This window comes from Oxyura jamaicensis, chromosome 5, assembly GCF_011077185.1.
Source record: "Oxyura jamaicensis isolate SHBP4307 breed ruddy duck chromosome 5, BPBGC_Ojam_1.0, whole genome shotgun sequence".
NCBI classification, from domain to species: domain Eukaryota; kingdom Metazoa; phylum Chordata; class Aves; order Anseriformes; family Anatidae; genus Oxyura; species Oxyura jamaicensis.
Window position 1 is genome coordinate 20,473,587 of NC_048897.1, and position 15,700 is coordinate 20,489,286.

General features: G+C 45.5%; 1 protein-coding gene across 1 annotated transcript in view; it reads left to right on the forward strand.

The window, feature by feature from the left end:
* The first annotated feature begins 15,552 nt into the window (after positions 1–15,552).
* The window catches only part of RIOX1 (ribosomal oxygenase 1), a 2,237-nt gene continuing 2,089 nt past the window's right edge, over positions 15,553–15,700 (forward strand). The window contains exon 1 of the mRNA XM_035327562.1: positions 15,553–15,694. Within this exon, the coding sequence (XP_035183453.1) occupies positions 15,573–15,694 (122 nt within the window). The 5' untranslated portion in view covers positions 15,553–15,572. The remainder of the gene's footprint in view (positions 15,695–15,700) is intronic.

A 15,700-nucleotide genomic window follows, 5' to 3' on the forward strand; every position in this document is an offset into this window, starting at 1 on the left:
GGACAAGCAAATCACAGCAGATCGATCCAGTATCTCTTTGCACAGAACTAGACCAGATACAATGTCACGTCAAATAGTTGAGTAAATAAATCGTTAATTATTTCACGAAGCTAAAAGGCAAACAGCAGAAAGATGTGCATTACAAAGTTGAAAGACCGTCTTTGAAAGCAGAAAGGGAGCTTACGCAGAATTTACCAAAACCAAAGCAGTAAACTGGATAACAAACAATCATTTATGTAAAAGCCACATTAAGGAGATTGGAATAAGCATGTCTGTACATTTTCAGATATAACTGGAGCCAGAGGCAATCATGTATAAGCGAGGGAGATAAAAAACAACCCCACAGCCCACCTCCTTTAAGAAATTAAGTTTTCCATTCATTGCTGAAGATCTAAAGGAAGAAAGATTTTAGGACTAGATTTTTTTTCCCCCTAAGGTAACCTTATAATTGGCAAGATGCAACTGTATCTTCACAATCATCTCATCAATCATTTCAGCATTTGCCTACATTCTGGCCACACCAACTGGTTCCATCTCCCACTTGATCTAATGCTGTAGAAAGCAAGATGCCTATTCAATTACTACCATTTACCTGCGGTTAGAGGGCTGGACAGCCTTTACTTGCAGAAAACCCTACGTCTAAGGTAGGGTTTTCTGCAACAGGAGATACAACTGCATTTTTGCATGGTTTTCTGCATTAGGAGATACAACTAATGTCTGGCCACTAGATTGTGATACACTATAGTGGGAGCAAGGAATGTGGCGAAGAACAGAATCCAGCTGGTTCAGACAACATCTTGCCATCTACTATCATATAGGAAGATAAGGGTGTAGTAATGAGAAGATCTACATTCATGGATGGATCTGAGATCTCATCTCATTTATGAGTTGTGTTCTCATCAGAACAACCTATTTCCTACAGCACAACCCATAGCTGACTGCTCGTAAGACCAGAGCTACAGGCCCCTGTCTACTGAAGAGGCACCTGTACCAAGTTATTGGTGGCCTCTCTCCTATGCAGAGATCCTTTATACATCTGTAAGGAACTCCACATAAAGAGAACCTAAATGCATAATCTTCACCCCAGGTGGACCCTTGTGAGGGTGAGGCATGCAGGCAGGACCACTTCCAGAACAAACTAGCTCACAGCCTCATTGGCAGCATGCACCGGATCCATGTCACTTCCTTTTAACAACAGCACAGCCCCTCTGTTCTTGCTCCCCCACCCAAAGCTCCAGTTCTAGTGCTTGCAGAAGCAGAAAAAGGGAACTGATCCTGTTGAAAACAAACATGGGGAAAAAAAAATAGTATTTTTGTATCAAGCTGAGCTCCTAGATCTCAAATGCATGAGATGATGACCCAGTGTGGACCCTTACTAATTAGTCAGGGCCTTACCTGAGGAGCTGAGTGACAACTAATCACCCAATAATACTGGTCTGGAAAACAAGCCAGGCTGCAGGAACAGAAAAACATTCTGGGCAAGAACCAATTTAAGAAAGGAATATACACTCCAACAGTCATGGGATCCTGAACTGCAACTGAGCAGTGCAAGAAGGTTAGCCATCATCAAGCAAGACTGGAGATCAATGACAATCCAGCATCTTGGACCACTCCAGGATACATCATATTTCTAAAGAGCTTCCTACCTCTACATAGCTAAAATATTTTCTTCTGAAACACGGGAAGTGAAAGAGAGCAATAAACCATCAAATCAACCTAATTCCTGCAGATCAGAGACAACATCTAATAGGAGACGGCAAGCTGTTCTGCAGAAAACTTTTTTCCAACCAAGGGAACATGCTCACTCACAGCAAAGGACTGCAGTTCATTATTAAGAAATTAAGACAGGAAACTGAGGAATAAGGAAATTAAGACTGACTCAGGTTTTTTTCCGCAGATTTCATAAATAAATTAGATCATCACCTTCATTATCCTTAGTATTTTTAAAACAAGAATAAGGCTTCCACAGTTCACATGACCTCACCGTGCTTAGGGCATCTCTATACCTCAGCTCTGCCTGCCTCAAACAGAAAGAGGAGGAACTAAACCTACAGTATTAAAATACTAATTTAACAACTGCTAAGTTGCCACGTGCTGGAGTCAAATTCTTTTTTTCCACTTGAATGACGAATACTGTTTACTCTGTAAGATTTGCAGAATTGGGTCCTTAGCTTAATTTTAACAAATCCCGTAGGCAGACAAGCCACATGGATTTTTCCAGCCCAAATTATGTTTCTAGTTTGTGTGCAGGCAAGATACTAAAAACACTATCTGTATGCAATTACGTTGAGAACAAACTCTCACATGCAAAGTGAATGATGTCCATTACACAGAGAATAAGTTATTACTAAAAATACAACTGAAGTACAGGACTGAGTCTGACACAAGGTAACCAACATGAAAGTGCAGTATGTCTGTATCAATGGCTAGCTAAGATTGTGCATTCAAGCAAAAATAGTCATTTCTGAGGTACAAATTCTGTACTTTAAAGAATGAGAAGAAATTTCACGTAGTACTAGGCATACACCTCTTTAAAGAGGCATATGCTACCTCACAGGACAATAAAGAAATATATATTTTGGCTGTACAAACTTGTGCCAAACTAACCTTCCAAGCCCTCCTTTAGTGTCTTTGAATAATCACGAACGTTTGTATCACAGTATTGTGGAAAAAATAACAGTGACCTTATTTGGAAGGCTCCGAGACTGAGCACTGCTTATGAAAATTGGAGTGAAAGCATTCAGGTTGGTAAAAGGCCAAGAGAAAGCCTAGAAGCTGTTGATGCACCACTGCACCCTTCCTGGGGCAGTGCAGGAATGCCCTAAAGCAGCAACTGTCCCATTCGCTACAAATGGTGAAGTCCCTTAGACCATCTCAGCCAGCTGGTCACAATTTGCCCAACAAAGCCTAAAGAGAAAATCGACTCTGTATAACCCTATTACAGACATGTACACGAAACGATAAGGAGACCAGATTTTATCATAACACGATGCCCTTAACCAAAAGGCATCCATGGGGTTTTCCAGAGAATTCAGAGACTCCCTTCTATTCACCGATCGCATATATTAAATCTAAAGCACTGCTTAGATGAAGCATTTCTGCTTAGATGACAAATACATGATCAAATACAGAAAGGCTCTTTTAAAACAAGCATTTTATGGAAGGATATGGATAACTATCTGGACAAAAAAGATGTCAGCTGATTAAATTGCAGTCCTTCCCTCCCTTGCACGAGGGCTGACTTTCTGCTACCAAGAAACACCCAGGTCTGACCACTTGCTCAGGCTGAATGGCTTTTTACAGGCCACTGTCTTTACATCGGAAAATCCATGCACAGCACAGTTGAAATGTACCTTTAAATTAAATTGCCTCAGGAAAAAAAAATCATGCAATGTAAGAATACAGCAAGTAATTCTAATAAGTAAATACTATAAATACAAATGCCATGACGTGGCATTTACAAATACAAAGCCAACCCATGGAAATCCAGTTAAAAAAAAAACACAGGATATAAGAGATGTTTTTCACATAGATATGTTAACCCATGCAAAAACACCAAAATTTATGGCCCCAAACAAAACTGAGCATTTAATATTAACCTGTGATAATGTTCAAGGGCTATTAAGAGAAGATAGTGAACAATTACCTCTAACCATTAACAAGACTACTGATAATCTGCTATTGGGGGAAGGAAATCCAAAAAAGCCCCTATATTGGTAAATAGCTGCCAAAACCTGAGAAGTAAAACCAATATCCCAGTCACAGAACTCTGTAACAGCTGGTCTGTGTAAGGTCCTCAAGCAGACTACTTCTCAGACACGATGCTTACAGCTGGGGGAAGGAACCGGACAGTGGTGACAGGCTTGAACCTGACAAGCAGTAACCCAACGTTGAAGCAGACTCTGCGCTGACGGGGAACACTGGGAAGATCTGCACAGAACCCTGTGACAAGTACAGACCACTGAACTGTGACTACAACCACCTTGATCACAAGTAACTTCTCTCTTGGGGGTTTTAGACCAGGTTAAGCCTCGCAGGCTTTGTAGGAACAAGATCTCTTCTCATCATAAACACAAAACAGGCTGCAGAAAGATCACATGAAGCAATCTTTGAAAGCAACCAGCCTTATAAAAAAAAAAAAAAAAAGTACTTGCTCTACAAAACATATTAGTAACCCTATCCACACCAGGGGAAAAGGCTGCAAAATACATCTCTCTCCTTGCAGTACTGAGGCCCTGGCCGGTCACATCTCCAGCACAGAGCCTGTACGGCTTCGTGGCACCACAGTGGCCTGTCCAACCCAAGGACCAACTGCTGTTTTATGACAAAGAGTATCCAGTGATTGTTCTCCACAGAGTTTAGGTTATTACTTCGAGAAAAAAACAAATATTAGAGGAAAAAGGAAAGCCAGCAATTAAATCTCTAAGGACTACGGGATTTGGCAATTTGCTTCAAGCTGTTCAAACACTATCGAATTCCAGAAAAAAATCCAAGAACGAGATTAGATGATTTCTGTTAAACACATTAGAAGGAAGGTATACACTTTCTTTCCTCTCATACCATGCATACAGAGCTAAATACAAGCCCAATGCTTTTACAATTAGTTACTAAACAGTTAGGCCTGGCCTACCTTGACTGGGAACCAAGCTTCATTTGTGTCATTCTTCTGTACCGGGAACTAACTGCCAGGCTTCCACAGATCTTTACTTTAACAGTTGATGAATTAATGCCTTTGAAAGCAGACTATCCTCACTCAAAGTCTTAGGTCAATCACAAAGATATTAGCTAACCCAAGACTCAAGAGTAGCAGCCACGAAGCACTTGCTTGCAAGGTAAACTGAGTAACTACGAGTTCGGCACTTGGATGCTCAGTTCTACCCCTCAGCAAGCAGCACAGCCTTGGGAAAGTCAGAGCATCTCCAATCTTAGCAGACTACAGAAGTGAACGTAAAACTAAAAATCAGTTCCCTGTTAAGAGTGAAGCCCAGACACAGACTAGAACAGTGCTAATCAAGTTTAAACAACATTAGAAGTAGAAGAAGGACCCTTAACATTTGTTTTTGTTTTTTCCCTTAGAAAAAATAAACTGAATAGAAGTGGTCACATTCAGATTAACTATGGTTCAAATATGGTAAAAGTGTTTCTGGCCAAGCGTATCAGTATATGTTTTTCTCTTAAGAGCCTCAATAGTACTTGCAGTTCTAGATCTGTGCCCAATAAAGAAGCCCAAGCCCATGACCAAGTACCTACAAAAAACAACTCTGATTAATCTTTATGTATGCCCTGGGAGCTTATTAGAGTGTTGTGTACAACCCAATTCATCAGGAATTTCCAGATTGCTGCTTCCTAGAAAAGGAAAGGTAACCAAAAAAATTCCAGACAGCTCGGTCCAAGCTTTAAAACACTGTATTTGACACCACCATTTCACTGAAAAGGCTAAGAACTTTGGCTCTGCCTTCAACATCAAAACCCAAGAAACCCTATGGATTTAGCACTCAAGGAAGATAAGGACTTGTTTCTGCCCCCCAAACTCTGACATTGCTGCACATTTTCCCCAAGAGTACCTTCACATTTTGACATCCCTACTCCTCCTTTGGGCTCATACACAAGTTGTCCTGCAACACTTTCGGTCATAAGACTGCGCAAACAGAAGGTGTGTAAATCACTCTCCAGAAACATCAGATGTGATCACTACAGAACATAACGGCTCCACAACAAATTACCCTGTAAAGACAAATGCCGAATGGAGCAGTTCAGGTTTTCACAAACGCTTCTCTTCCAACTCAGTTAAAAGGACTCCAGATGAATGTGTAGCTGTGCTTTCACGTGACACAATACCATTTGTACTTCTAGACTGAAGGCAGCCTATCAACGTTCAAGAGTTTATCAGCTCCAGTCTCAATCAATGACAGTGAAAAAAGAGCACTGCCTACTGCACAGAGGAATAATCCTCCTGATCTCCTGAAAGTTTTCTTGTTTCTGATGCAACATCTCCTATAACTGTGCACTGAGAAGAGTATCAGTTCAAAACGGGTATTTGATGGATGCCACAATTAAGGTGAGAACAAACTTCCTCTTCCAGACACGGCTGTGTCAATCCAAGGTTACTGCCCTCAGCCTGGCCCTAGCTCCTCACCCTCCCCTCGCCACCGTTACCGCCCACACCAACATGTCAGCTGAGAAAAGTGGAAGAACACTCTCCAATCTGAGATTTTACCAGCCAAGCCAACACAAAACAGCTTCCTAGAGGTCTTTGTTAACCCAAAACATTTGATGGAAAGGTACAGTTACAGAGAAGCTCAAGCAAATTTAAGTCAGAACTACTATGGCCTTATCTCCCACCCTATTCCTCACCCACTCGATGGGCAGCCAGTTCAGAAACATGATCCAGCCAAAACCTAACAGAGGGAAAAAGCAATTCATTACACCAGCCTGATAACTCCCTGACGTTAATTCATGGCTGCAAAGACTCCCGTGCCAGCAGGGGAAGATGCACAGACAAGGAGGAGGCAGTATCACTGCAGCCCCAGCATAAACTGCCAAGATTTTGACAAGCTTATACAAAACTAAGAGAGCTGCTTCAGAGAAGGGAGGTCACAGCCTCCCCCTCCTGCACGAGCATAACGTTTGCATAGCCATGAAGCCAGCCAGTTCAGGCAGTCAATCCAACAGAAGTTCAATATTTTCTGTACCACCATTCTCAGCTGGATCAGCAAAGAGGGAGTGACAGAGAATAATAGCTCTTTTGGGGGAAAGCATTGCCAGAGAAATCAAAGCTGCTCCGGTGGTAGTGCAGTAACATGGCTGTAGAGGACATGTTAAAGTCTTAGCTTGATTGACTTTACACTTGGTGTTCCGCAGAAAAAGACCGACAATATGCTCTAATGTCAGTTATTAAAAATCCAGATCCCTGGACTGAAGAAGTATCTATTATTTTAATGTGTTCACCAGTCATCATACACTCCAAAAGCAAGCCTAAAGTCACAATTTCATATTAGCTTAAACCATGCTCGCTTGACAAACAAGCAGAATATATAACGTTTAATTCCTCCCTAAAATAAAAACAAACAAGGTCAGAGTGTCTGATGAGTGAAATAAGCACAATGGGACCCCAAGAGTTAGCAATTACACGAGCTTAGGCTGCCACAAGAACCTCTCACCTTAGAGATGCTGCAGAACAGCTTTCCTAGAGTGCAGGAGCTCTACTTTTTTATTGCATTAGGAAGAAAATGCTGGTTTTTAAATATTATGCAGCTCCACCAATATTAGTAGTGGCAAGCATCTACAGGCAGAATTGAAGAATCCTGTACAGTGCTGTAATAAGCTGTTAAGAACATGCGATTAAAACCCCACAACATTTGTATTCCTCCAAGCCCCTGTTACTGGGGAGGGGAGCACTTTTGCACTGACTTTTATTTCAGCAAGTTTTTAAACCCACCACACTCATTATGGTAGGAAAGAAAAGTATGTAAAGATCATTCCAGCACCAAGCAGCTGTATTGCACTACAAAACATAGTGCTGGCAAGTCTTGGGAGTTTTTCCTCTTCCTAAACATGTAACACTGTCAGATACTAATGCAATACCAGAATGTTTAACAACACCAGAGTAAGAAGATAAACTTGTCTCCTGTCTAGTTTCCACACACCTTCAGCTTCCACACGTTTAACAGAAGTAATAAATGCAGGGAAGTAATTCCAAGGCTGGGAAAAAGGAAAAAAAAAAAAAAAAAAGACATCTAATAAGCATAATAAATGTTTGATTTGAATTGCATCTCTTATTTAAGCTTTAGGGAAAAAAACTTCTTTGACGTGTTCTGCTTAGAGCTCTAAAAATCAAAGTTTTGCTGAGGCTTAAAACCAAGGCTTTATGGAATTACAGATGACACAGAGCTTGCTGCAGGATAACTCCAGCTATGAAGACAATTAGAGAATCACCAACAAGGATGAACACAGACTCATTTTTTTGGACTTTACTCGCATCATTTTTTATTTCCTCCATGAGATCTTTGCTAGGGGGAAGAAAAAGCAGCACGTCCAGCGAGGATTGCCAAGAGATGAAGAAATGGAAAACACACTAATGAGCCGAAAAACAATACCGTTTCTCTATGGCAACAATTAACCTCTGCATAAGCATAAAGCCCATTTCAGCAGTAACCATGGATCAATAAGTCAAATAGAAGCGATGAGTCAGGAACCCATTTAAATATTTACCCTTTTCTCTACAAGCCACGGCTGGAGTAGTATGATGGCCAAGCAGCATGACTGCGCCTTCCATTTTACCCTCTCATTCAGCAGCCTCGCCGGAGAGGCAGGAAGACCGAAAAATGAGGGAAAACCACCAGAAAATCCAACCCGAGACACGCTCGGTGGCGACAATCGGACATTGTTCGGAGCCGGGAGCATCTCCCAGCCCTGACGGCTGAGCCGAGGCGCACGGAGCAGAACCGGGGCAGGGCAGGCACACAGCAGAACCCCCCCCCCGAGCCCCCCGGACCCCGTTCCGCGGCGCTCGGCAGCACGTTACATAAACCCCCCGGCCCCGGGGGAGCCGCAGCGCCCAGCGGGGACCCCGCCGCAGCAAACGGGGGCCCGGGGGGGGGGGGAACCTGGGGCAGCCCCGGAAGCGCCGCGGGGGCTCCGCAGCGGGCCGGCCCCACCTGTGCCGCCCAACGGGGCCCCACCCGCGCCCTCCCCGCCGCCCCCTGCACTGGGGCGGGGACCGGGCGGCGCCCCCCGGTTCCCCCCCACCTGAGGCTTCGCCCCCCGCCGGCCCTACCCGGCCCAAGCCGGCTCAACCCGGCCTGGCCCGGCCCGGCCCAGCAGTGCTCACCTGCTCGCCCGCCGCCGCCGCCTCTTCAGCCGCCGCCCTCCGCCACCGAGCAGCGCCGCTGCCGCCGCCGCCGCCCCCCCCCCGGCCCCGCCGCCGCTGCTGCACCCGCCCCCGCCCATCGCGGCGCCTCATTGGCAGCCCTCCCCGCCGCTCTGCCCTCGGATTGGTGCGTAGAGCTGCTCGTCAAAGCGTCGAGCCCTCCTCCCCCCCGCCCACGGGCCCCCGGTGTTTTATTCACTCCGAGGCTTTGGCGCCCCCACTCTTCAGCTGCCGCTCCTGATTGGGGGAAGGGAGCGGAAGGGAGCGCTGCGATAGGCTGCGGGAGGTGCCAGCTGAGGCGGTGGGCCCGCCCCCCGCTCGGGGTTAGGCTGCGTTGGGGCGGGGGCGGGTGGGGTGCGCGGAGGCCGGGCGGCGGCGGCGGGGTCCTGCCAGTGGGGTCCGGGCAGAAACCCGGCCCCGTGCCCGGGGGCCGCCCGCGGAGCCTGCCCCGGGTGGGCCGCCCCGCCCGGCCCCTCGGCCCCTGCAGCCGCCGAAGCCCCTCGGCGGGGCTTCGTGGGCCACCAAGGGCTCCTGGCCTCTCCCCAGGCTGTGGTGTCTGGTGCTGCCGCAGGGCCCGGTGCCACCTCCGTTACCCCAGTGGGGGCACGGGGAAACACCTCTCGTCCCCAGGAGTCCTCCTCAGCTGCGGGCTGGCTGCAGGCAGCGGGGAGCAGGCTGCTCTGTCACACATTAACTGCCGCGCCCGGGCTGTGCTGAGAGCGAAATGTGCTCCGCTCGCCGGCCCCGAGGCAGAAGCAGGCCTCCACGTTCCGAGCAGAGGCAGCGCCAGGTATCGGGTGCAGGCACCGGGGGAATGCTCTGCGCAGCGCCCCTGCCACTGGCTCCTGGGGCCTCCCCGAAGCACGTTATCATCCGGCATGCGTATTCCCAACAGCGCTCGCCAGGCTTTCAAGCAGCTATTTCACCCAAAATGCAAGCTGGAGCAGTTCTCAGGGCTGAAAAAAAATAAGATCAGGAAGTTGAAATGCAAAAATTACGTAAGGGTTCTCTGTATCGTTATCGTCATTATCTTCTCCCTGCATGCACTGTACCCCTTACACCTCTTTGTTTCTAAATCAAGCAAAGGAACAGAAGAACAAAGGATGCGTGTCAACTAGCACACATCCAGGACATGTGGGAACTGGAATCGGTGGTCATTTCACAACATCGCCTGCAAGTTCATTTACCAAGTTCATAATGGAGGTGCTGGGGCAGAAGCAGGAGGGTGAGACAAACCGCGAGTATCAGAATGATGCTCTGCCGCCCCCCAAATCACCACATGTTCAAGAATTAAACTAAGAAGAACCTACAATAACATATTTTTTTATATATATATATATATATTTTTTTTACATCTCTACATGTCACTTTGCTTGGAAAGCAAAACCAAAGCAGATAGCTGCCCTCCTTCTCATAGCTGCTGCTCAGCTGCTCTCAGACACCAGCACAACACAGTTATGTTTGAGCCAGTGTTCCAAAATGACTAGACAGATAGTTCTACCAGTCCTGAGTTTTCTTCTGTTGTTATGAAACCCAGAGTCGTTTCTGACCTGGCACAGATCTTAATATGCTGCGTTCCCAATAGCTTTGGTTAAACTCTTCATCTTACTCACAAACTCTGGATTTTTGACTAAATTTTTGATAAAACATGGTGCTTTAAGCCTTAATTTCTAAGCAACAGTCTTTGTATTATAAAGATGTTCTGCTTCCAAGTGAGAAGTACTTGAGGGTGGGTAAGGAAAAGGACAGGACACACTACTGTAAATGAAGTTCTAATTTATGCTTCAACTATATCTAGGTTTAAAAAATATTTGTTGGATACTTAAATTGATTTGTTGCTATTACCACTTTTCTGCGCAGCTATTTGTATCTCCATAACTCCCCATGTAGTTGTTGGTAACCAAAGGGAAAGGGGGTTGTGGTGGGAAAGGAAAGGACCCTGACCCTAGAGGTCACCTAACTGAACAAACTGAGCATGCTACACAGCAAACTGCCCATTCGCTACGCTCATCTGTGGGTCGCGTTCTGTGTAGTCAGTCTTCCTGCAGAGTTTCCATGAGAGGAGGAAAATGAATCCTCCAAGGCCTGATACTGGAAGCAAATCTTCAAGGTTCTTTAATCCTGATGGATAATGAAAAATTGGGAGAGACTTCATAGCACACCCAAGATATCCAGCCCTTGCCCCTTTTCCACCTTTTAAGAGAAAAGAGCTCCAAGGGTAATCTGCTGGATTAATGGACCTGGCTGTTTATGTGTTGCCCACGTGCTTCTGTCAGTGGTGCTTTCTTAGACAAGAGATCCTTTCTGGTGTCACCAGGACAGTAGGATAGTATGCCATCCCCTAAGGACCTGAGAGTACATTACATGATAATACAAACTCCATATCCTCAGTGCAGGTACCCGGAGGCTTAACATCATTCTTTCCTATTGGCTATCTAAAACAATGTTGGCGATTAAATCTCCCTTCTCTAATCATACTGTAATACTATCCCTTCTAGGAACAAGCCATACCAGTATAAATACTACAGCATTTTTATCCTGCTGTAACTGTGCTCACCCCAGAGGAATTCCATCTTTTTGACAATAGAGGTAGGATGTGAGAGCTTGTGTGTGTGGATAAGCTCTGAAGATGTTAAAAAATGTTTCCAAAATGTGCCTCTAGTAGCTACACAAATCTACTATGGGAAACAAATACATAAGTACTACATAGGTTTTCTGCTGTCATGCTCTGAGCAAACCTGAACAATGTGGTTGCTAAACCAAGACATCCTGTTTGAACAGATATTTCCATCTGATATGCTGCGTCAGAGGTGAGCAAGCGACTTTAGAGTACTTCACAAAAAAACTCAGTGTAGACAGCTTTTTTGCCCACTTACCAGGAAATGAGAAAGTCTTTTGCAACACCTCTGAAAAGGAAAAACGCACTGAAGAACCAAATGCTGAATGTCACAGCTATATGTCAGAACGGCTACGTGTTCATTTTGAAATAGAGGGCATGCATGTAGTTAATGAGCAAAGCTGTGCAGTTGCCATAATTAATACAGAAAGGATATGAATAGTGAGAATCCTTTACAATCCTTCTGCCCTGGAAAAGCCTCACCCAAATGGCCTGTCAAGAGCCATCTCTGCATATCAAAAGCATATTCTCTACCACCAGATACACAATGCATGCGCAACAGCCTGACTATACTTTATGTCTTAATTGTCTGTATGTGAGCAATCTTACAGGGCAAATACTTCACTCGGATTCTCTTTGCTTTCATTTTATGATGTGGATTTTCATGGCCATTTACCTCTCTCCTTCTGCTGAAAAGCAAGATGACTGGAGCCATGGTGTCTGCAGCTTTGTGGTTAGTCACTGCCTACGGAGTCACTGCAGATGGTATCTGCTCAATGCTACCAAATGCTAGATGACATATATTAAGAGCACAAAAAGCCCTCATAAAATTACTTTTAAAATACCTGCAAAGTAAACACTGTGATTCCAGTAGGAATGAGGTGACAGCTCAGTCGAGGGTCCTACTCAAATATTTTATGTAATTTCAGCTTCAAGTTACAGAGTGTATATTTTAGTGTCACGTAGGACAAGAGGAAACGTCTGTGCTTCCAATTCCTCCAAAAAGATAATTTCATAGGGGAGCCTGGACCTTGTAATTATTATTTTTATAAATTTGTTTTAATTGGACTTCTGCATGGCAGGAACGGCTTATTTTCTCAGTGGGGCTCTGTGTGCCAGATAACCAGGATTAAAGACTACAACCAGTCACTGAATAAGAAAATCACTGAGAAGAGAGAAACAGCTGGAGACAGGCCAAAAACTCTGCCAAGAGATGCTTCAGTGAGTGAGTGCATTCACTCTGATGAGGGGGCCAGAGGATAGCTCTTGAGAAACAGTTCCTGAATTAGCTTTTAGTCTTGTTATCTGGCAGTGAACTTTATAGCTATCACAAAGAGGAGCAGGCTTCACAATCCTGCCCAGTGTCCTTCCAGTGATGACATCCTGGATGTCACTGGGCTGTATGAGAAAGACTCTCAGGGCTCCAAGTTGAGGAAACCTGTTAGTGAAGGCTTGAAATGTTCCTTTTCCTTACCGGGTATTGCTTTTGGCACGAGAACAAAACTGACAGTGCGAAAGGAAGGCTGCCAGCAAAGTAATCATGAGAAAAAAGATTAAACCTAGTTTAACTTTCTAAAAGTGACCGATTTACATCAGTGGTTTTTCAGGAACTAAGAGAATGTGCTGGGCAGTTTGCACGGAGGTGAACAATTGAGCATCCAATACACATAGAAGTAAAAAATGTGGATTAGACCTGATTGTGTAAATAATTTTGCCCTTTCCACTCCTGAGTGAATATTGCTCACAATTTTGCAGGATCATGCCTTATACAAGCTTCTTTAAACCCAAGATTTCAATTCTTTGAATCATGAGTGGAAAAAGGTTAAAATATCAAATAAGCCCTGCACCTCTGTGAGGTGCCATTTACTTATTTCTTCTGAAGTCACTTGTGGCTCTTTTATAAGTTGTACTCACCACATTTTTTATATCCTCTTAAATAAAATGTGTGTGGCTCTTGGCAATGCAGCTTATATGCTCATAAAATCTGAGTAACTTTGTGCTAAATTCTAATTAAGAAATTTAATTGAGCCTCCAGTTGCTACTATGTCTATGTGAGGAGCAGCTGGGGACCACCTAAACATTCAGAGATCTGTGCTACTTTCCTTTTGTTTATTTAAAGAGTTTTATGTGACACTCTACTTTCTTTTCAACAAATTCCCTTGAAATATCGGACAGTGAATGAAAACGGCACATAAACCTCTTGGCTATTCCTAGAAAACCATCTGAGTACTCTGTAAGTGATATGAAAGCTCTCTCTTTGCGCCGTGGGTCAAAATCCTTTCTTGCGTGGCACAGAAAAGTAGCAACGTTCTTTATTCGTGAAAGCTTTTACCATTGGAAAGGCTCAACTGTCAAAAGAAACATTTCGTTGTTACAGAGATTTCACCACCATTATTTTCCACCATGTCCTTCACTTTGGGACTTTGTTATACATCAAAAAATCTAGTGTCAGTCATCTATCTTTCAGCGGTAGAAAGTGACATTTGTACCAAGATCAGAGCCCTAGAGCGAGACTTTGAACCCACTGTACTGGTAAACACCCAGGACAGCACTGCTGAAATCATTATAGATATTCCGGAGCAACTTGGGTCAGGCTCTGTACCAAGCGCTCAGCGTCGAAGAATTGGTTGCATTCAAGTAAATTAAACAGTAACACAAATAACACCTCAGAAGCCCAGAGTTTTCAAAGGTCTTTTTCCCCCCAAAGCCTACTTAGCCATGCTTACATGCAATTCAAGCATACAATAGTCGAATTTCTACTCTATTTCAAAGCGTCTGCCTCTTGGTTTTGTTTAGGGCCCAGTTCTGCTGAAACGGTTTCAGCTGATAAGATTATTCTGGTAAGCAGGGCTTAACCTTGGAAAACAAAGAACGGTTTGAAATGCAGAGCTCACCCTTCCTTCTCTCCCAGGATACACATGAACACACAGCCTGCTTTCACTTTCCTCTCATTTTAAACCCCATCCAGAGCAGAAATCCTGCCAAGAAACCTCCCCATACCCAGACCGGCATCGCTTCGAGCCTTCCCCAAACACGAGGCAGTGCCAGAGCGCCGGGCTGCCTCTGCCACCTGCTGGCAAGGCCGAAAATGCTCAAGACATTAAACTGGAGACATTAAACCACGCACCTCTAAAATGAGGCTTGCCACACGGTGGGTTGAGGTTGATGTATTTTTAAGACAATCCAGAATATCTTAAACCTGTAAGGTGTCTGTTTCCAGAGTTAAGACCGAGCAGCTGTACTTACTAGGCCCGGCTGGGGATTTCTACTCCTGCCTTCTGGTACCACGTAAATGTAGGTCGGGGCTGAAATCTTGGCAATGCTAAAGGTAGAAGAGGCAAAATTGGCTTTCCAGCTCCGTATCCTGGGCCCGTTACACTAAGTGGCCCACACAACAGATCTGCATGTGCCTTGTGAATGTTAGCTACTTATTTTATGTTAAATACATACCTGTGTGAAGCTGATATTCAGATCTGTGAGAGGCTAATAACACCTTTGTAAACCATAAGCTTCCCAAGCACACTCGGGTAATTGCTCCAGTTACATGCTCTGGACTAACAGGAGCTAAAATGCCCATGCAAAATCCATTCCCACAGATCATGTCAGTCCATTTTTTCCCACACGAGTATTGCTCAGTGAATTTCCACTGTTGAAGCTTGTTCTTGATCAGGAAATCATCAACACAGCCTGATGCCTGAAGCAGCAGCCTCGGAGAGGTCAGAGTGCTGCCACCGCCACCGGCACCATCGCTCTGGGGAGCTCCGAGCACCGGAGACAAATGGAGAGAGCGCAGACAAAGGTGTGCCAGAGCTATGCAGCGGGTGGATTTGGCAAAACGAAACGTGACATGACGAGACAGTCTTTTGGTTTGGGGGATGCTCTGAGAGGACACAGCCCTTCACGTGGCGTCTCCCTAGCACCATTAGGGTACGCCTTCTGAACAACAAGAAGCCTCTGGGGCCTCCTGGGCCCTACGAAGCACCGGGCTCGCTGAGGCCCCACGAGGGGACCGGCGCCTGGCGGCGCCACCGCGCCCACCCCGGCGGAAGCGGCCCGGCGGGGCGGGCCGAGACGGGGCGTGCGGCCATGGCGGCGGGCGGCGCGGAGGAGCAGCAGCAGCAGCAGCGGCGGCTGGGCCGGCTGTCGGCGCTCTCGGTGTACCGCCGGGCGGCGGGGGCCGAGCGGCTGGAGCGGCGCCGCCGCGGGACGCCGCT